General features: G+C 51.6%; 1 protein-coding gene across 7 annotated transcripts in view; it reads left to right on the forward strand.

The window, feature by feature from the left end:
• Positions 1-352: 352 nt before the first annotated feature.
• The window catches only part of MGRN1 (mahogunin ring finger 1), a 49,410-nt gene continuing 27,596 nt past the window's right edge, over positions 353-22,166 (forward strand). For 5 of the 7 annotated variants that reach the window (XM_072942605.1, XM_072942602.1, XM_072942606.1 and 2 more), the window contains exons 1-2: positions 4,632-4,988; positions 21,141-21,259. In XM_072942605.1, the coding sequence (XP_072798706.1) occupies positions 4,901-4,988; positions 21,141-21,259 (207 nt within the window). In that variant the 5' untranslated portion in view covers positions 4,632-4,900. Of the gene's footprint in view, positions 410-713; positions 1,445-4,631; positions 4,989-21,140; positions 21,260-22,166 lie in introns of those variants that run through there. The other 2 variants (XM_072942607.1, XM_031686974.2) reach the window with 2 other exon arrangements.

Below are 22,166 nucleotides of genomic sequence, written 5' to 3' on the forward strand. Positions count from 1 at the left end.
CACTTTGCCGGAAATCTCAGCTTTCAGCGTGCGGGCGCCAGGACCGCGCGGAGCCAGTTCCGGGGCGGCCCTGAACTCCTATTCCCAGAATGCCCCGGTTTATTTGCATCGTTCCATCCTGAGTGACGTCAAGTGAGTGAGGCAGTGCTTCGGCCTATGGGCGGTCGCGAGGTGTTAGGACCTGGCCATATAAGGTAAACAAAGCTGGCGGTCCAATGAGGCGGCGGCGGGGGCGGGTACTGGGTCAAGGCGGGCGGGGGCGCATCACGTGGAGGGCGGGGGCGGGGCTGAATTGCGCGGCGGGTAGGGTGGGGTGTTGTGGACTGTGTTTACAGCTCCGCACGCGCCGCTTCCGGTTGACGTCGCGGGTCGGGTTTGTGGGCCCGGCGGGTTTGGAGCGGGAGGGCAGGTAGGGAGGCCGGGAGAGATGTCGGGCCGAAGTCCCGTTCGGTCACCCCTACTCTTAATGACCTTATCCCCATTCCTCGCGCTCCCTGGTCTCCAGTTTCATTAGTTGAGCAACTATTTCTCGGACCCTTTCCCTGTGCCTGGCTCTGACCTGGCCCGGGATACAGAGAACAAATTCTAGACGGGTTAGCTGGGGGTGGGGGTGGGGTGGGGGAGCGTGTCGAAAAATCCCAAGGACAGATGTACAGTTGCACGTGTGGAAAGTGCCCTCAGGAAGCAGGCACGGGTCCTGGAGGTGGTGGGTTAAAGGCCATTGAGGGTTTTAGTACATCTGATCCATTGTCACCATTAGGATTACTGTGGCTGAGCAGTGTGGAGACCAGATGGTGGCAGAGAGGTCCAGTACGGTTCAGGAGATGTCCTGGGTGTATCTGGTTCCAGGGGAGTCTGTCCCTGCCCAGCGCCTCAGAATTGGATTGAATGGAGGAAACTGTCCCACATTAAGGGAGTGGGAAGAGAACCTGCAGTGCTCTCCGAGGAGCCATTTCTGGGTTCCTCAACTCTTCTAGGGGTTCTGGCTTTGGCTAGTGGGAGGAGGATGATGGAGGACTGGTGGACAGGGACTGAAAGGTCCCAAGGTTATGGGGCTGTGGGGGAGGCTGGGGCACCAGGTTAGCTGGGAGAGGGAAGGAGCCCTGAAACTGTCGAACTGCTAAACTGCCTCTAAAGGCTGGGGTTCGGAGCTTGTCCTCTTCCAGGTGGGTGCCTCAACCCTGGCACAAGTCACGTCCACTTAGGAAATAAGGATTCAACCCCTTTCTGTTATGTGGGGATCATTCAGGCTCCACTACTTTTTGCAAACCCTTATGGTACCAGGAGATTTTTGCTCTTATTAAGAGTGGCCCCTCACCTTCACAAAGCATCTCAAGCATTAATTAATGTGGGCAAAATGCTCAGTGCACAGCACGTGGTAGGCAGCTCTGAATGTGGTTACGACTATCACTATTACTCCTGGGAGAACAGCAGGACGTGGAAGGTGAGTAGGTTCTGGAGTCAAAAAGACTTTGGTGACAGTCTTGACTCTTCCACTTAAGTAGTCTGGTGTTGGGACAAGATCTTCCTAGCTTCAGTTTCCTCATTTGTAGAACCAAAGGTAAGAAGAGCTCAGAGCTCTCCCAGGACTGCTCTGGGGGTTTAATCCCTGTGAAGTGCTCAGCATGGGCCTGGCGCTTAGAGCACCGTTTCTAGCACTCACCTTTTTGCTTCCATCTGCACTATTCTAGGCAACGCAAATCGCATTTTACAGATAGGGAAATAGGCTGGAATCAAGCTCTCCTTACGCTCTTGCCAGTGTTCATAGCCAGCGACAAAGAGCAGGCACACGTTGGGCCAGCAGGGTCCGGGCAGAGCTCACGTGGGGTGGGGAGCTTTTTTTGCTTAGGGAGGCAGGAAGTACCATCACCCTTTTCCTCACCCTTATCTGGGCACCACTCAGGTACCTGCCCAGACTTGCCCAGCCCAGAAGGAGCTCTTGCAAGCCAGATGGCTGGCTAGGATGGGGCAGATGGGGCTAGCAGGAGCGAAGGTCACCCCCTCCGGCCGCCGTGGCCCCCTCAGCTAGCTTATTTTCCCAGGGGCAGTAGGGAAGGAAAAAACAACCTTGTTTTCTGCCACGATCAGTCTGGCTAGAGAGTGGACTTTGGATTTCTTAGCTCAGATGGGGCCTGACAGCTGGGGCCAGAGGATAGTGGGAGGAGGGAATAAAGGGCATTTCTGGCAGTGCCTCACCTTCCCTGAGGTCCAGCGAGGTTGAAGGCCTTGCCAAAGTTGGCATAGCCAGTTAATGCAGGGCCTCCTTCTCCCTACCTTTATTCCTTCCATCACTCCACAGATGTGTTTATCAGACATCTACTGGATGTCTGGCTCTGGGACCACAAGAAGGAATAGGCAGGGATCCTGCTCCCTCAGAAGGCTGGAGAAGAGGTCCAGCCTTGAGAGACTCACACCAGGAAGCCATGAAGTGTGCCTGGGGTCTTTCCTTACATTTCAAAGGACCTATTGCTGGCTGGCTGAGGAACCTTGAGATCTAGCCACTGCCTCACTCCTGACCTCTGTTCCTGAACTCTCCTGCCTACTCGATTCTAGCCACGCTGGCCTTTGAGCTCATGGATCTTACTCAGCTCTTCAGGGCCTGCTACCCCAGGGCCCTTGCCCACACTGTTCTCCCTGCCTGGAACCTGGGCTGACCTACCCCCTCATAGTTTGCCTGGTTGGCTCTTACTTATATTTTAAGTCCTGGCTTAAATGTCACCTCCTCACAGAAGCCTTCCCTGACTTGCCTATCAATAGTAAGTCTCTTATGTTATTTCACTTCATTCCCCCATAGCAGCCACCACATTTTGTATTTATACCCTTGTTCACCTTTTTAATGTCTGTTTCCTCACTAGATGTTCCATGTCTGGCAGTTTCACGATTTCCTCACTAGGTGTTCTGTGTCTGGTGGTTTCTCGATTTAATCTCTATTGCCTGGCTCTTTGTCTGGCTCATTGCCTCTCACGTAGCTGCATGGTAACTATTTGTTGAATAAATACATGAATCAGCCAAGGTGTTGACAGTAGAACCAGTATCAAATCAGAAAGGGCCTGTTTCCCAGCGGGGCATGGATAAGCACAGAAAAATACACCTGAAGTCCAAAGCTCTATTAAGAGGAATGTTTCACTAGTCAAACATCCAGCTCATGGAAATGACTGCCCTGGCCCACAATCCATATGGAAGACAAGCTCTTAGGGTTATTTTTCAGGGGGAATGTCAGGGCCCTCAATATTCTCCTTCCTTCCCCCCAAACAGGGAGACCAGTAAACTGAAGGCAGTGTTGGTATATTTGAGTGTATATATAATTCAACAGTGTCGTGTGATTCAACAGAAAGAAATTTAAAGGGAAGAAGCGATGGGGTGGGGGTGTCTTCAAGCCTATCTGGGAGAAAGAGACATGAAACCTGGCACTGGGGCATTCCTGTCTGGGGGTGGGGGAGATGTGTGGGAGGTGGGGGTGGCATTAAAAGGAGTGGCCTGGTTCAAATTCCAGCTTTATTACCACTTATCTACTATGTAAGCTGAGTGAGGTACTTCTCTCCCAGCCTCTTTCCTCTTCTGTAAATTAGAAATGCAAACAGAACCTACAACAGAGAATTTAAAAAGACAGTGTTTGCATACCCCCCAACAGCAATGCCTGGCACATAGTAGGTGCTCAGTAAATGGGGATCTTGTTTGTGGAATCCCAAGAACTGGGATCTCTCTTATAATCTCATAAGTCCCTCACTTCCTTTATTACTTTTGCCTTCCCAGTTTCCCCTGAAAATAGGAAGTTTGTATTCTGCATTCTGGCCTCTAGAAAGGTGTAGGATTCACTTTAATGTGGACTGTGGTGAATTTACCATCTGAGACTCTTAGCCAGCCTCTGCCCTCCCTAGCTCCTTTCTTAGTAGAACAGGCTTATCTTGGGAAGTCACTTTCTTCTTATTACGACCGTTTCTCAACTGAAAAGGAGGTAAAAAACATTCTTACTTGGCATGCTTACAGACTTTTGTATGAGTCAAAAGCCAGTAAAGTACACTGCAACCTGCGAGGAGGCTTTAACTGTAATCCTGATTCTTGTAAACTTGCCTTTAGCACCCTTACATGTGGCCCTTCGGTCTTTATGCCTCAGTTTCCGTATCTGTAAAATGGGGACAGGTCTAGTGCCTATGCAGGGCTGGGGGCGGGGGGGGGAGGCTGTAAAATTATTTCTTTAAAGTAATTCTTCTGGACGTGGAACGGGAGATATGCCTAGAGTTCTGGAAAAGATGCTTCGCTTCTCCTCTAAGAGCACCGATCAGAGTAATCCTGGATTCCACTCCGCCGCCCCCAGCTCTTTCCAGGTGGCAGGTAAAGGTCTGCCCTCTGCTGGCCGGGCTAGGAGACTAAACCCTGGGAAGTGGCGAGAACCGTGATAGCTCGAGGAAATAATTTCAGAGAGAGAGTAAATGGAATGCGTTGGATTCCTAGAATGTTTATGTATGAACAGATTATGAAAAGGCTGAAGAGTTATGATGTTAGTCTTGTGCTTGGAATGCATAAGGGAAGGATAATTTGCGGTGCGGTTGATGGTTCCTCCCCTCTGGATTTAGGTCCAGTTGGTTTGTCCCGGAGCGTTTGTCAACAACTTCAGCGAGCCTGGGCGAGCAGCATCCTGGGAAATGTAGTACTTGGCGGGATTCATGAGCCTCTGTCCGGCACCCTCGGCGGCGAGGGGACTCCATTTCCCGAGGTGCCTAGGACTCGGGGGGCGGAGAGCCGCCGTGGCGTCGGGCCGGGAGCCGAACCGGGGGTGGGGGCTCGGAGGCCGAGCGCCCGCGGCCGTGGGCGAGCGTCAGCGCTGCCTGGTCCGGGCCATGTCCTGGTGAGGACGCCGCCGCCCCCCCCTTCCTAGCCTTGGCCCGGCTCGCTGCGCACCATGGGCTCCATCCTAAGCCGCCGCATCGCGGGCGTGGAGGATATCGACATCCAGGCAAACTCGGCCTATCGCTATCCCCCGAAATCTGGTGAGTGGCCGCCCTGGCGCCGGTCCTAGCCTCCGGCGCGGACAGCGAGGCGCGGGCTGGATCGCTGGGCGGGCGGCGGGGCTGGGGCGCCGGTCTCTAGGCGGAGGGTGGGCTGGGGGCCCTGCTCGGCCCGCGGCCCTTCCTGCAGCTTCCCTACCCGGAGCTCTGCGCGCCCTCCACCCGGACCCCGGGGCGTGGGTCGGGCAGGGGGCTGACTGCTTTGTCCCGGCTGGATGACCTTGGGTCAGTCGAGTCGCCCCTGCGTGCCTCGGCTTCCTTGGCTGCACAGTGGGGAAAACTCCATGGGAAACCCCCAGGGCCAGGGTGAGGTTCTGGGGCGCGACGCTGGCGAGGGCATAGCACGGTGCCTGCGCTTCCCTTGTGCTTACAAAGTGGTCGTTGTTATAAGGATTGTCATCACGCCATGTCCGGTTTTCGCTTTCTTTGGTGGCTTCGTTTGAAGACCCAGCTGGTGGTCCTATCTGGTCAGAGGTTTAGCTCTCCTGTGACCTGGCGCGCGTGTTTGGTGGGTGGGTCGGGGGAATGAGGCTGGGCCCAAGGAGGCATTACAGTCGTTGGGAGAGAAGCAGGGAGTTTTTGCTGGAGAACAGGAGAATGGTTGGAGGGGACCTACCAGGTTCTCTGGTCTTCTTTTCTGTGACTGAGAGGCCTGGGCCACCAGGAAGGAAGTGACTTTCCCAAGGTCTGAGAGGTGGATGGAAGCACATATGGGAGCAGGACTAGGAGTCAGACTCCCATACGCGTTGTACCCAGTTTCTGCTGCCACTAACGATGAGGGTGACCTGACCTGGAACTTTAGTTTGGGCTCCTCATTCTCCATCTCCTCCTCTGGTCATTTGCTGGGAAAAGAGAGAAGAAACAGGATAGGGGATTTGGACATAATGGAGACTTTCAGACTGGGGCCTCTGATCCTGGCTTCTGTAACATCTGATCTGATGTGGTGGTCTTCTAGGCTTCACAGTTGACCTGCGGGCAGCCCCCAGGCCAGGTTTCCTGGGAGTGTGGTCCAGGACCACCTGCTCTCCCCCTTGGAGAAGGTTGTTTAACATGTGTTTCCCAGGCCATGCCTCAGACCTGCTGTGGCCTACGAACCTGCATTTAAAACATTCTCCAGGTGAGTCTGATGTCCACTCAAGTTAACTGCTCTGCCCTCATTTTGGAAAGTGAAGGAAGGCAAGTGTCTGGGACCACTGGAAATAAAGAGGGTGGAGACCAGCACAGTTGGGGCAGTCGGAAGGTAATGCTAGGCAGAGGGCACTCTTTCCTATCTGGCATGGGAGATGTCTGTGTCTGGTGTGGGGACCCCCTGGAGGCTCTGTGGGCTGACATCCCCAGATCTGATGAAGCAGTTGTTTGAAGTCATCCTCTTCCATCTCTGGTGTTCTTCCAGCCTGGTGATCTTAGGCAAGCTGCTTAGCTCCCAGGTCACGGTTTACTCATCTGTAAAGTGGGTTAATCCTTCTCCAGTGCCCAGAACAGTGCTTGGCACCTAAGAAGTCCTTGAAAAATGTTAGCTGCTGTAATGGCTTAAGAAGGAAATTAGGTGATCAACTCAGACTCTAATAGCAGTTAGCGGTGGGTTGGCAGAGATATCAAAGAGTTTAAAAGGTGGTATCTCCTGTCACCTGGGACTAGAGCAACTTGGTGTCCCCTCACTTGGGCATTTGGACAAAATCACAAGTACAAGGCACTTACGGCATGGTTTTTGGACTCTGCATGGCATACCTTGTCAATTAGTCAGGACCCCGTTTTCTGCCAAGCCTTGACACCCCAGTCAGCCACAATTGATTGGCTGGATGGGTGCCATGGGCCCCCTTGGTTCTGCTGTCAGCGAGAGCAGTGCTCTCCTGGGCCTGTCTAGTCCAAAGGCTGTCCTTTCTGCTTCCTTGTCTCTTGGGCCACCTTGTTCCGGGAGGCAGTTGGGGACCTAAGCAGTGTTCTGGGAGGCAATGGGGGCCTAAGTATGTTTCCCCAAGGGTGCATTTGGGACTGAATGAAGGTTTGAGATTATTTTAGGGGAGTCCCCCATGAACTGTTCAATTGATTGTTATCTTTCCAGGTCTCTGTCAATTTGTTGATTATATTAAGGAGAAAGAATGATTGAGTGCTATTTTCTTTAACACCTCTGTAACACTGTCCATTTTTTTCCCAGCTTTATTGCGATACAATTGACATATACATTGTGTGAGTATAAGGAGTAGAGTGTAATGATTTGGTATTTATGTATACCAGGAAATGATGACCACAGTAAGGTTACTTAACACATCCATCACCTCACCATTACCTCTTAGTGTGTGTGTGTGGGGAGGACTTTTAAAATCCCCTGTCCAAATTTTACTTTGAAACTTCCAGCAGGAGCCACAGCAGCTTTAATAACGTTTGCTTTGTATTCATTGTATTTATTTATTTTACTCTTAACAGATTTATTGAGGTATAGTTTTTTTTTTAAATTTATTTATTTTTTGGGGGGGTAACTAGGTTTTGTTTATTTTTTTACTGGAGGTACTGGGGATTGAACCCAGGACTTTGTGCATGCCAAACACATGCTCTACCACTGAGCTGTACCCTCTCCCTGGGTCTTTATTGAAGTGTAAATTATGTGTGATACAGCTCATTCTTTGTAAACCTACAATCTGGCGATTTTTAGTAAACTTAGACAGTTGTGCAGCCATCACCACCATCAGTTTTAGACACTTCTGTCACCCCTCAAAGTTTCCTTGCCTTGTGCCCATTTGCAGGCTGTCTCTGTCCTCACCACCACCCCTACCTCATCACTGATCTGCTTTCTGTCTTTAAAATTTGTCCTTTCTGGACATTTCACATAAATGGACTCATTCAGCATGTAGTCTTCTTTGTGTCTAGCTTCTTTCACTTAGCAAATTTTTAAAAAATATATTTTCATTGAAGTACAGTTTACAATGTTGTGTCAATTTCTAGTGTACAACACAATACTTTAGTCATACAGGAACATACAGACATTCGTTCTCATATTCCTCTTCTCCATAGGTTACTACAAGATATTGAATATGGTTCCCTGTGCTATCCAGTATAAACTTGCTGTTTATCTATTTTATATGTATTAGTCAGTATCTGCAAATCTCAAACTGCCAGTTTATCCCTTCCCACCCTCTTCCCGTCACCGTAAGTTTGTTTTCTACGTCTGTGAGTCTGTTTCTGTTTTGTAAATAAGTTCGTTTCTCTCTTTCTCTATTTTGAATTCCACGTATAAGTGATATCACGTGGTATTTTTCTTTCTCTTTCTGGCTTACATTGCTGAGGATGACAGTCTCCAGGTTAGCAAATGTTCTTGAGGTTCATCCGTGTTGTACTTTATTGTAGGGATCTAGTACATTTTGTTTATCTGTTCACCAGTTAATGAACATTTGGGGCGTTTCCACTTTGGGGCTGTTATGAATAATGCTGCTGTGAGCATTTGTGTGGTGTGTTCGGTTCTCTTTGGTGTATACCTACGAGTGGAATTGTTGGGTCATGTGGTAACCCTGTGTTTAACGTTTTGAGGGACTGCCAGGCTGTTTTCCATAACGGCTGCTCCATTTTGCATTTATTCCCATCGGCAGTGTGTAAGGGTTCCAGATTCTTGTCAACACTTATTGCCTACCTTTTTAATTATGGTTGTCCTGGTGGGTGTGAAGTGGTATCTCACTGTGGTTTTGATTTACATTTCCCTGATGACTGATAATGTTGAGCGGCTTTCTTGTGCTTATTGGCCATTGCATATCGTGTGTGTGTGTGTGTGTGTGTGTGTGTGTGTGTGTGTGTGTGTGTGTGTGTGAACGCGAGGAGGGGAGGGGAGGGAGGGGATGGCTGTTTTAGTCTTGTTCATTTTTTAGAAATTGGATTGTTTTCTCATTGAATTGTAAGAGTTCTTTATGGATCCTGGATGCAGTGATGCAGTTCATTTATCAACTCTGTGATTTGCGGGTATTTTCTCCCAGTCTGTGGTTTGTCTTTTCAGTTTCTTAGTGCTGTCTTTTGAGGAGCACAAGTTTTGGGGTTTTTTAAACATTTTTTTAATTTTTTAATTTTTTTAAACATTTTTTATTGAGCACAAGTTTTAAATTTTGGTGAATTCATTTATCGATTTTTTTAAATGGTTAATGCTTCTGGATTTATATCCATAAAATCTTTGCCTCGCTCAAAGTCATAAAGATTTTCTCCTATTGTTTTTCTTGAAGTTTTATAGTTTTAGCTCGTACATTTAGGTTTGTGAGCCGTTTTGAATTAACTTTTTTTTTTAATTTTTGGGTTTTGGGGGGTAAATAGGTTTACTTATGTATTTTAAAAAATTATTATTATTATTTTAGTGGGGTTACTGGGGACTGAACCTAGGACCTTGTGCATGCTTAGCCCACACTCTACCACTGAGCTATATTCTCCCCGAAGTTAATTTTTTTCCATGTATGGTTTGGAGTGAAGATCTGAGATTTGGGGGGGAGGGTTTTGTAAATGGATTTTCACTTATTTCCACATCATTTGTTGCAAAGGCCATTCTTTTCTCATCTGTTGCCTTTGCACCTTCATCAGAAATCAGTTGACTGTAAATGTGAGGGTTTATTTCTGAGTCACTTTTCCTGCAGTCACTTGCCCCTGTTACACAGCTGGCTGGTCCCCCAGCGGAGGGGCAAAGCGGGTGTTAGGACACTATGGTTGAGCTCTTTAACAGAAGGCTGGAGAGGAGAGCCCAGAGTGCAGCAGGGACCCACAGGAGTGCCTGGTCGTGGGCGGCTTCTGCCGTGGTTTGGTTATTCCTCCTCCCACATTATTATTTTTACTTGTGTGTCTCAAAGTGACGTGGGCTGCCTGCCCTGGTGTTTGGGGACAGGTCACTCAACAGAAGTGTCAGGAGGGGTGATCAGCCCTGTGACCCACCAACCCTGGGAGTGGGGGTGAAATACGCCTCACACCTAAACCTCGTGTGTATCAGGTGTGTGTACTTTCAGAGTGTTTTCACCTCCTTTATCTCATTGGAGCTTTGCCATGTCCTTGTAACACTAGACTTTTGTCCTCTTTGGCAGAAGAACTAGAAATCAGACTGAGCCCTTTATCTCCCAGCACTTGAGCCTGCACACAGTAGGTGTTTAATTAAATGCTTGTGCAGCAGGCCTTACAGAAAGCAAACCCCCTCTCCCTAGTGTCCAAGCTGCTCAGACTGAGCTGCATCTTATGCCCTAGGGCGTTAGGTGCGGTCCGAGGACTCCTGGGCCTGCTGCCACGTGATGGGGGACCTGAAGCATGTGCGGGAGACTTTGGGTGTGTCTTTTGTGTTGGTGGCCATCTAGAAACGTCCTCTCGTGAACACTGCTGCCAGTGTTGGGTTTACCTTTTCTACAGTGAGGCCTTGCCGATTCTTTGGAGGGAAGAACCATGGCAGGCGTTCTAGACGAGGGAGAGCTTGTTGTGTCACCCAGGATATCCTTTGTCACTGGGGATGTTCTGGGCCCCTGGGTCCCATCGCTGTCCCGAGGCAGTGAGCTTGTGCTTTGAGCCCCATGGTCGGTGGCAGTGGGGCAGGGGATGGGGAGAAGGGGCTGCCCCGCACACGGGGGTTTCACCTTCCTGCTCGGATCCCTGCACCATCGTCACTGGGAGCCTGCCACCTGTGCTTCTGCTCATGTGAGCTCAGTTTGGATCCTGTCAGTGTGAGAGCTGTATAAAAAAGCTGTGTTTTCAGAGGTTCATGTGTTAGATTTTAGGTAAAAACAACAGCGAAACAACACAGACAAAACCCCTGTCAGGTGGCCATGGAGGTGGGCATCTGAGGACCTGTTTCCCTGAAGGAGAAGCCATAGGTTGCTTGGGTTTAGAAGCCTGCCGCCGGCACTTGGGCCTTGTGGCCACTGGGGCTGAGGTTTGCCCTCTCACCTGCCCTCAGGGTTTTGAGTGACCTGGAGGTCCCCACATCCTTCACCCAGCTCCTGGGCTGAGATGCGCTCTCCTGTTGGCCGGCTGGCTGGTGGGCCTTTCCTCCTGTGCTGGGATGTTGGCCATGGCGCCGAGGGCCTGGCTGCCCAGGATCAAAGGGTTACATTTGTGCGTGTTTTCTTCCTTACAGTTGGGGTGGCTGTTACTGTGCTTACAGCACGCCCTTCCACAGACAGGTGCGCAAGCCGGAGCTCGGTTTAGCACCAGGAGAGCGAGCTCACCATGTGGGGTTCTTTGCCACCACCCTGCCTGGAGAGCTGCAGTGAGAGGAGCATTGGATTCTGAGTCCAGAGGCCCTATATTAGCGACTTGCCCTGTGGCCTTGAGCCGGTCATTTGCTCTCTGGCCCCAGTTTCCCGACTCCCTGAGGTTAAGTTAACCTGTGGTCCCCTGGCATCTTTCAGTTTTGATTCTGCAAGTCCATGGGAGCTGGGCAGGGGGCGGGGCCAAGCCCCCACCCAGCCGAGCTCCATGTTTTTCAGTTCCCTGGAAGTTTCCTGGGAACGTCCTGCCCTTCCTGGATGACCCTGTGGGCGGTGACCACTGCTGCCTGCCTCACCTCCCAAACCCAGTGTGGGCGGGCAGGCCCTGGCATGGGGCCACATCCAGTGGGCACTTCCCATGTGTGCTTCCATCAGGCCTCACATTTTCATGTTGTCCTGTAAAATGAAGTGCAGCCGTGCCACCCCTGCCACCCCTGCAGTGTTGGAGTCAGGCTCAGTGAATAAGGGTGGGTTGTTCAGTTCTGCCAACTGCCCCTAGTCTGCCTGGCTCCCTGGAGCTGGGGAACCAGGCTCAGTCCCTTCCTGTGCCCTGGGGCCCGCACCCCTGGTGTGGTCATCGGCCTGCGCTCAGAGCTGGGAGGGAGGCGGAGGCTTGGGAATGACTGACACGGGTGCATCTGTCACCCTGTGTCTGCAGTGGTTGGAAAGAACCCATTTCTCACCCTCTCATCCCACTCAGTGTTGACTCGGCCGACCTCCTGAGACGGGTGCTGGCTCTGTCCGGTCAGCCCTGGTGTCCACTGTTCTGATAACTGCCACTTTGTGTTACCTGGATCTCCTGCCCCTGTGGTAGCCCTGAGTGACCAGGCTCCGGCGGTGCCTTTAGGGGGAATCGAATGAAGGAACGGTACTCAGTTCAGTGCTTTAGAAAAGGTGTCTTCTATACACACACGTGTATATTTACAATTAGAGTGTGCCATACTGAGGAAACGTACAGATCATTAGCATTCTGCTTGATGAGCTGTCGCCAAGTAGGTGGGTTGAAGGAGTAGAAAGTGGCAGCCCCTGGTGCCCCTGCCCAGTTTCTGTCCCCTCCACCCTGGGGAGCCCCTCCTGACTCCACTGGAGGGGAGTTTTGCTTGCTTCTGAGCTTGGTGTGAATGGAACTGGACGGTCCTGACTCCAGGCTGGGTGATGAGAGGCCCTGGTGCTGTTAGTGGGGCAGTGGGCGATTTCCTGTCGCTGCTGAGCGATGCTCTAGTGTCTGCTGATGCACCGCGTGTTCATCCGCGAATTCGCGTGTAGGGCGCTGGGGGCGTTCCCGGTTTGGACTCTCATGAATGGTGCTGCCACGGACACTCCTGTACCCAGCTTTGGTGCCCACGACTCTGATTTCTTTGGGTGAATTTTGTTTCACTTTTAAAAAAACTGTGGTAAAATACACATAACAGTTACCACCTTACCTGTTTTAAGTGTGCAGTTCAGAGGCATTAAGTACACTTAAACTGCTGCGTAGCTGTCACCACCATCATCTCTGTCATCCCCGTAACTCTTCCTCTTGTGAAAATGAAACTGTCCCCACTGAACACTAACTCCCTATCCCCTCCCTGGCAGCCACCACTCTGCTTTCTGTGTCTGGATCTTGACAACTCTCAATGCCGGGCAGTGGGTTCTGGCCCCCTTGTGCACGTGGGCGGGGTCAGCGGCTTTTCCGGTTTTGTGGCGGGGCTGGGCCCCTCCCCCTGCCCCCCTGCGCAGAGTTGGGTCCCATGGCCGCTGTGTTCTCGCCAGCACCGGCTAGTGTCCTGTGTGCGTGTTCTGTTTTGCTGTTTCTTTTCCTCATTAGCCATGGATATCTTGTGGTAGTTTAAGTTTATTTTTCCCTGATGACCAATGAGGCTGGACACTTTTTTGTATGTAAATTGCCATTCATTTCTCTTCCACTTTTTGTGAGATCTTTTGTCTACTTAAAATTTTTATATTGGGTTGTCTCTCTTTTCTCACTTATTTGCAGGAATGCTTTTCCCAAGTGCCTTTTATTACATTTTGAGTTCTTTGGAGGTTGACTCTGTGGCATTTACACCAACTCGCTTAGGCAGGGATGGAATGCACTGGAGGCCTAGGGGTGGGGTCTCTGGGACCCAGGGAGGGGAACCAAGCATTGGAAATCGTGATAACCAGAACGCAGAGTCCTCTCTGGCCTCAACGTCTTGCTGCTGTGACAGGCATGAAGCCGACTTCACCCACTGGGGGCCCTCAAGGATCAAGTCCTGTGGTTCTGGGTCCAGTTCCATGGGGGGCAAGAATCTAGGGGTGGCCCAGTATGGTCAGGTGTCCACTGAGGCTAACCAGCTGTGTCCAGGGGCTGGGAGCTGTGTGCTCTGGTGGAAGCTGGGGCCCAGTTCTATGGATTGTGAAGGCTATGTCCAGAAAAGAGATGAAAGCTGGGGAAGACCCCCTCACCCCAAGATAGATGGCTACCACACCTTACAGGAACTCAGCAGACCAGAGTCTTTGCTTAGTCACAGCTGTTCTCAGCTCAGGTTCTTGCCTCCTTGCAGGGGCGAGCCTTTTATTTGCTATGTCTGCTGTGGTAAGGCTTTCACACTGCAGGGAGGTTGGGAAACACGTTTATCACGTGTCTTTTCACCTGTGCAAAGCTCTGTCGAATAATCAGCTTCTGTAGCCTCTGGGCATCCCCAGCTGTCCTCTATCTGCAGTTTGCAGCCAGGGTGGTTCACTGAGGCCTCATGTTACAGATGGGGACACTGAGGTCCAGGGAAGTGGGGCTATTCTGAGTCTCCCGCCCGAGTGTGGGGGGCAGAGACGCTATTCTGTGTGCACGCGTGACCTTGGCTGAGCGGGAGTGGCTGAGCAGGGACCAGGCTCACAGGCTAAGGGGCTGTCCCCCCCAGAGGGGTTGTCTCAGGGACCTGGAGATGCTTTCTGAGATCACCACTCTGTGGATGGTGACATTCTGATCTCTGCTGGGTGGTGGGGCTTAGCAGCAGTGGACGTCAGGAAGCTGGTCATTGGGAATATCTGTCCTGATACAGAATGAGAAGAATTTTCAGCGAGTGGAATCACTGAACTGTTTCCAGCCTTCTTGCCTTCCCGCTCGCCCTCCACCGAGTGGGAATGGCACTGGGGGTAGCTGAGCGAAATCCACGCCCAGTGTCCCAGGTTCCAGGGCCAGCTGTGTTTCTTAGGGGGCCCTAGGGTATCCTTATTCATGTCATGGTTTACCCGGCAGGGTTATCGTGATTTATAATGAGAAATACATAATTTGGTCTTCATCCGTTTCTGGCACAGAACTCCACAAACCCTTGGAATTTCCTCAGTGATGAGTGATAAAGTGAAATGGGTGTCTTCCAATAACAAACCCCTTTCAACCACACCTGAGTTTGTATTAACGCGATGACTTTTGGAAGCACCTGAGGCTGGGGGCTGGTTGCCAGTGGAGCCAACCATGAGCTTGGAGGGCTGGAGACTGAGGTGCTTACCTGTAGCCAGTGATTTAATGTCTTGCCTACATAATGAAGCCTCCATGAAGACGCAGAGTGGCCAGGTTTGGAGAGCGTCTAGGTGGGTGAACACATGGAGATGCTGGGAGGGGGCACGCTCAGGGAGCTGGGGTTTCCGCAGCCCTTCCCACATGCTGTGTCCTTTGCATCTCTTCTGTCTGATTGTCCGAGCCATAGCCTTTTTAATAAGCTGGTCATCTAGTAAGTGAATTGTTTTCCTGAATTCTGTGAGTCACTGTAGCAAATTAATTGACCCTGAGGAGGGGGTCCTGAGAACCTCCTATTTATAGCTGGTGCGTCAGAAGCTCACGTGGCCACCTGGAGTTGTGATTGGCATCTGAAGTGGAGGAGGGTGCAGTTATGTGGGACTGAGCCCTTCACCTGCGGGATCTGACGCCGTCTCCAGGTAGTGTCAGGACTGAGCTAAATTTGAAGCCTCCCTTCCCTGGTAGTGTGCACTGAGAGCTGGACAGTTGCTTGGTGGTGTTGAAAACGCACATCAGGCTGGCGTAGTTGAGGACGCAGCTCTGGGTCAGCACAGCTTTTGAGTGAGGACGCCACCTTTCTCTGATAGTGTGGTCCCAAGCGGTTACTTGACCTCTGTGTGAGAACGTGGGCATGGGGTCAGCCCCTCGGAGACCTGGGGGCCAGAGGCGCGGCTTTGTTGGGTGAACGTGGAGGGAAGATGGGCGGCTGCTGAAGGTTGAGGTAGGAGGCGAGGGGCGGCAGGCCTGGGAGCCACGCGCAGTATGGGTGGTGGTATGGGTGGGACTCTAGGGGATCTGGGGATTGAGTGCAAACATCCCCCTTGCGTTTTAATCAGATCCTTCCAGGGACCACCCTGGCTGGCAGTCTGGTCTGAGGATTCTGAGGGTTTCCTGCCACAGGGGCTCTGCCTCTGGAGATGTCTCTTCACTCAGCTCTTGGGCGAAACTAGGAGTGAATGAAGCCATGAAGCTGCCCTGTGGCCCCGGTGGTGGCAGTGGCAGTGGCTGTCCCCTCAGGGATGCTGGGTGGCACCTGGCCTGCCTAGCTCCTTTCCGTTGTGGGTGTTTCGGAGGTTGGCGGATTTGGGTGCGGATGCTTCTCCGGGGTCCAGATCTGGACTCTCTGACCCAGTGGGTCTGTCTTAGTCCATCTGGGCAGCTGTAACAGAACACCACACTCTGGGTGGCTTGTAAACAATAGACATTTATTTCTCATGGTTCTGGGGGCTGGGAAGTCCGTGACAGGGTGCTGGCGGATTCTGTGTCTGATGAGGGCCCTCTTCGTTGTCCGCAGACCACTGCCTTCTCTCTGTCCTCACACGGCGGAAGGGGTGAGGGGGCTCTGTGGGCACTAATCCCTTTCATCAGAGCCCATCCTCATGACCTGATCATCCTCCAGAGAGGCCCCCCTCCCAACACCATCACACTGGGGCTTAGGTTTCCACGTGTGAACGCTGGCAGGAACACAATCATTCACTCTATAGCAGGGTCCCAGACTCTGGTCTCCTGATAAACTTGGGTTTTAATAAAATTCTGGGTGCGTGTGTAGCTGATGTTTTGGTGGAGAACAGGTTTGAGCCATGGCTTCATCACTAGCTTTGTGACCTCTGAGCTCAGTTTCCTGCATGGAAAGTGGGGCCGGATCTGTCCCCCCTCAGTGGGTTCCATGGGGAAATTGGGCTGGGGCGCTGACTCGGGGGCATGGAGGAAGACCCCTGGGGGCTGTGGGCTTGGTGTCTCCTCTCTTTCTGTCTCCTGTCTTACTTTTTTGTCGTTGCCCCCCCGCCGCCCCGTTGTCTTGTCTTTCTGTTTCCTCCTTCTTTGTAGCCCGTCTTGGTCCAAGATTGTTCACACATATAGATGCACATATATGAGCACACACACCACGCACGTGCAAGACACACGTGCGCACACAAGCACATGTGTGTGCAACACACCTACGGACACACCACACACACAGACCACACAGACGTACACGTGCATACGCGTACTCACACACGTATACAGGTACACACCTGCGAGCTGCTCCAGTCCCTTGGATGCATGTGTTCTTCCTTTAGAAAAAACATACCAGAAGGTACAGAGAGTAATACAGGGAACGCCCTCCACTCAGCGTCCACGGTTAGCATTTTTCATATTGTGGATGTGGGCACATCCTTCCGCGTTTGTTTCTTCCTTCCCCACATGTGGGTGTCCCACCGTCTGCGCTGCGGGGCTGCCTTGTGCTAAGTTCTCACGTCCTCCACGTCTGAGTCGTGTTCCTTCTGTGTCTGCTCCGCGCTGATGTGCGGAGACCCGGCCCGCTCCTTTAACTGGTGTGTGGTCCCGTCTCGTCACTGCCACGCTCTGTTTGTCCCTTTGTTTATCGAGGAACGTGTGAGGTGTTTCCATCTTTCTATGCTGGAAAGTCTTGTATTGATCGGCATATTGTGTGTCTGCAACCAAAATATATACATAAATTAAAATTAGAATCTTAAGAGTGAGAATTTTTCTTCTGGTTTGCATGGCCATTACAAATACCCAGTTGGTCAAAACATAACAAATATTACAGTTTTCATAAGTGACAAACATAAATACTGAAAATCACTGAACATACATCTGACGTGAGTGGATGGGCTGCTTTCCCCGCAGTTAATTCATGTAGTCACAGCTGAATAGAGCCTGTTTGCTGGAATGAGACAGGTCAGCATCAATTCTGGTTCCGTTTTTCATTTTAACTTGAGAAACTTTTTCACATGAATCAAGTAGATGAGAATTAACATGTTTGATTTAGCAATAGCATCCAATTCCAAATTATTTGCCAAAAAAAAATCACATAAAGATCTAATACCAGAAAAATATTATTGATGATTTACCAGCTAACAACTTACGTCTTTCCAGCTCCTAACAGCAGCTTTATTGAGACATAATTCACATACTGTAAAGTTTATCCTTTTAAAATGTACAGTTCAGTGTTTTTTTTTCCAAGAACATATATGTTCCAGTTTTGTGATTTCACAACCACTGCCCTAACACATTCTTGTCCCATGTGTTCAGTCTTTTAAAAACAATTTTTCTTGTTTTAAAGTAATACACGTTAATTTAGAAAATGTATAAAATACAGTTAAAGACAAAACAAACGAGAACATCTCATCCATTGCCTGTTAGTCCAGAGGTTTTAGTTTGTAGCCTTTGTACCTCTGAAGTTATTAACGCTTCAGACTGCACTGAGACGTGGGGGCCTCCCGTGTATAGTTCACCGTTAGGTCGTGGAAGAGCTGTGGAGGAGAAGAAAGCAGAGAAGAGGGTCGGGGTAGGTTGGGGGAGGTTGCCAGTTTTAAAAAGAATGATCAGAAAAGGGATTGTTGAGATAGAAACATGAGGTCAAAGGATCCAGGCAGACTCTTGGGGAAGAACTTCATTAAACAGACGAAACAGCATGTTAAAAGACCCTGGGGGCAAACGGGGTCTGCACTGTCTAGGGCCTCGCAGGCCAGGGAGGAGTTTGGGACTCATTCTAGTGTGACTAGGAAGCCACCAGGAAACTATGAGAATGGGATGTGGGAAACAGACTTTGGGGCTATGGTAGTGGGGAGACCCAGGGAGTGGATTGCAGTAATCCAGGCAGGAGATGGTGGTGGCATTGACCAGGGTGGTGGCCAGGAAAAAGTATTAGAATCAGGAGCCCTCGGAGGGTCACCCAGACTGGATTTCAAAGCCTGTGGTGATAGTTACCTCTTGGCGAGTAACAGATTCAAAGTGTAGCCATTTATATTTGATGTTCATTATCTCATTGTTTCTGTGGCCCAGGAGCTTGGGAGTGCCTTAGTTGTGGGACTGCAGTCAGCTGGGGTCTGCTTCCCAGGTGGTTCCCTCATGGGGCCAGCAGGTCAGTGCTGGGTGGTGGCGAGGGGCCCCCGCTGGTCACTGCATGGACCCCTCCCTAGGGCTGCTTGAGCGTCCTCACCACATGGCAGCTGGCTTCCCCCAGTGCCTTGGAAGTCTCACCCCATCATTTCCAGAGTATCCTGCTGGTGACACCGGTTAGTCCTATTCAGTGTGGGAAGTCTGCCGAGAGACACAAGTACCAGAAGGTGAGAATATGGGGGCCTTCTTGGAGGAGAGCTGCCTCACCTACTTTCTACTGGTGGAGAAAACCCTGGGGATTTGTTGGCCTTAAAGATCCCCCAGGAGGAGGTTAGGTCAGGATTTTCCGGGTCAAGGGCCTATCTCCACACGGAAGGCCCTGTAGGGTCGGCCAGGCTGCCATGCCTGGAGCTGCCCTCTCCTGAGCCTTCCCTCCAGACCAGGGCCACAGCCTTTGGATCCACCTCAGAGTCTTGGAGCAGCGTGGGGGGCCTGTCAGGGCTGAGGACCAGGCCCCACCACGAATGCTCAACAGTTGGGACCTCACTGGCCAGTCTGAGCAGCCACTGGGCTTGCACGCACCCTCTCTCACATGCTGCTGCGGTCCGACTTGTCACCCAGTGCCTGGTGCGTGGGGCTTTCCCTATCTGCCCTGCTGTATGTGCCGTGGTAACGACCTAGTCAATCTCGGCAGATGAGGTGGCTCTGAGCTGGGTTCCCCTTAAAGCTTCCTGCCGAGGCATCTCTCACCTACCTGTGATTTGGGCTCGAGGTTGGGTGGACCAAGGGCCAACCAAGACTGCAGCTGGAGTCCAGAGACCACCAGTGCCCCAGGCCTGGTGCCTTGCTCCCACCCGCCTTCCAGGGCCAGTGTGGGAACGATCATCATATTAAAATGCACTGATGCTTTCAGTGTGGGCAGTGGGACCATGGCAAATCTCAGGTGATTTTGGAAGAGTCCCGGAGCGTCCCTGTATCTCAGTCTTTTCATTAAGAGCACCACGATGGTTCCTGTTCAATGAAAAGGTGTAACACGAAGCAGAACGTCTGGGCTCTGTCCCTGCCGCACCCGCTCCCGCTGGACTTCCTGGCAGCTTTCTGGGCATGTCCTTTTGACCGTTCTGTGCGTGCTCACAACTCGTGTTATGCGGTTAAGTGTGTGCTGTTACCTTTCAAAAGAGGTTTTGGAATGCGCTCAACGATTGTTCTGTGATACTGGCTTTCAGGTCTGTTGACACTCTTTAGCAGCTATTGTATGATGTTCCATGAAATCGGGTGTTATATTTACTTAACTAGTCACCACTTTATTCTCTTTCTCTCAGTGTGGTTGGCTGTGTCTGGTTCCTGGTCCACAAGTGGGTTGGGGTTACGCCCTAGCCTGTTAGGTCCTGGCTGTGTTCCCTGCAGGCAGAGCCATCAGGCTGGACTCCTGGTTCTGGGTCTCCCAGCTTAGGCAGCCATGGCTGTGTCCTCCGTCACCAGAGCTGTGGTTCTCAGGAAGGGCACACAGATCCATGCAGGGCACCCACTGTAGCTGTAAGGGCCCAGAATTCCCTCTGGTCCACAAAATTCACAGGGTCCTGGTCCTGTGGACACCTGGCCTTTTTCTGGGTCCTCTGTGCCAGAGAGAAAGGGCGGACCATGGGCAGGTGTCAGATTAGGAAGCTTGGGAGAGGTGGTCCTTCCAGCATTTCCCCAGCAAGGCTGTGAGCTCAGTTCTTTGAAACTGACCTGTGTCTGATGCCTTGTATCCATTTATTTCTATGAGAAGTGAGAATTTAGTACCTAAGTGTGCCGTGGACATACATCTTCAGTCTTCATGGAGGAGTGGATCAGATGTGAATGGAGTAAAAACTCATCCACATAGTTTTAAACTGTGGCATTGCTTGGGGCTCGGATGCGAGGGCTGGTTTAGTCTGTGGGTCAGAGGAAGTGTATTCGTTTTCTGTGCTGTCATAACGGAGTGCCACGGACTGAATGATTTAAAATGGCAGAGTTTATTCTCACAGTTCTAGAGGCCAGAAGTCCAGAATCAAGGTTTCGACAGAGTTGGTTCCCTCCAAAGCTTCTATGGGGGTGGTTCTCTGCCTCTCCTTGCTTCTGGTGGCTCCAGGCGTTCCTGCCTTGGAGCTGCGTCCCTCCCGGCTCTGCCTCTGCCAGCACACGGCTTCCTTCCCTGTCTGTCTGTGTCCAAATCTCCCTCTTATTCCTTGGAGACACTGGTCCCTGGATTTAGTACCCGCCCCCCCAATCCAGCCTGACCTCCTATTACCTTGATTACATCTCCGAAGACCCTGTGTCCAAATAAGGTCATGTGCACAGGTACCAGGGGTTAGGATGGGGCCATGTCCTTGTAGGGGGCACAGTTCAACCTGCTGCAGATGGAAGTGATGTTGAAGGGGGGTGCTGGATGTGTCCAGCAGGAGGGAGGAGTGGCCCAGGAGAGGGGTGGGTGGGGATGGGTGCAGAGGTGGGGTGGGCTGGGTGGAAAGGCTGAGGCTGGTGCCTGGAGCCGGCATTTCTCAGGGCTGAGCTTCTCCGCTGTGAGACACTCCCACTGGGCTGTGTTGAGCCCCGTCATCTACAGCCGTGTTTCCTTTTAACCAGGAAACTACTTCGCCTCGCACTTTTTCATGGGAGGTGAGAAATTTGACACTCCCCACCCTGAAGGTTATCTCTTTGGCGAGAACATGGATCTGAACTTCCTGGGCAGTCGCCCGGTCCAGGTGGGTCTCTGCGGGGCTGGGCACGTGGGCAGTAGTGACGAGGCCCCTGGCGGTGGTAACAAGGCCCCTGGTGGCGAGCAGGCCCCGAGTCACCCCAAATGAGGCAGAGGTGCCAGCCAGACGTCTGTGTGGGACGTGTGCCTGAGGCGTGCCCCTCTGAGAGGCCTGCCCCTGGCACTGCCCCCTGGGAGGCTGGATGGCTGAGATGTGCACTTCGTACACTGCTGTCTGTTCGTTCAGCACACATTTGGCACCTGCTGTGTGCCTAGGACTCTTTCAGGGACTGGGGACAGAGGACAGACTCTGCCCTGTTTAGTGTGAGGGGTTTCAGACAATAAAGAAGAGAACGGTAAATTTAAAAAAAGCCATGAATGCCCCCCAAAATTAAATAAAAGTTTAAAAAAAAAAGAAGGAAATGTTTGATGGATGGAGACTAGGGAAGGAGAGAGGTGAGGGCCCATCGGGGTTGCTGAGCAGGGATTGGGTTTTATATCTTGAGGTGATGGTCCTCAGTATGAGCAAGGGGCCAGGTGGGAGGCCCTCTCAGGAGACACTGGACCCTGTCTGCTGAGGCTGCCGAGTCCAGGGGAGTCCCTGGGCCTGGTGGGGGATGGGTGGTCTCTAGGCTGTTTTAGCCGTGGAGCAGCTGGTTGACATGAAGTTCTGATCCTTTAACCGATGGGAGGCGAGGGGCCTAAGGCCGAGTGCTGGCCGCTCCCACCCTTGGGGTCAGTGGGGCCTCCTCGTTGTGCTGAGCTGCCCACCCTCCCAAGTCTATGAGAGCAAGAGCAGAACCTCGCCTTCCACGTCTTCGTAACCTCAGCTCCAGCCCAGTGCCTGGCTCGTGCAGGTCTCCTGTAAACCTGTCATCTTGTGTAACTTTCACCTTGAGACCATCATAGAGTCT

The sequence above is a fragment of the Vicugna pacos genome, chromosome 18 (assembly GCF_048564905.1).
Source record: "Vicugna pacos chromosome 18, VicPac4, whole genome shotgun sequence".
Taxonomy (NCBI): Eukaryota; Metazoa; Chordata; class Mammalia; order Artiodactyla; family Camelidae; genus Vicugna; species Vicugna pacos.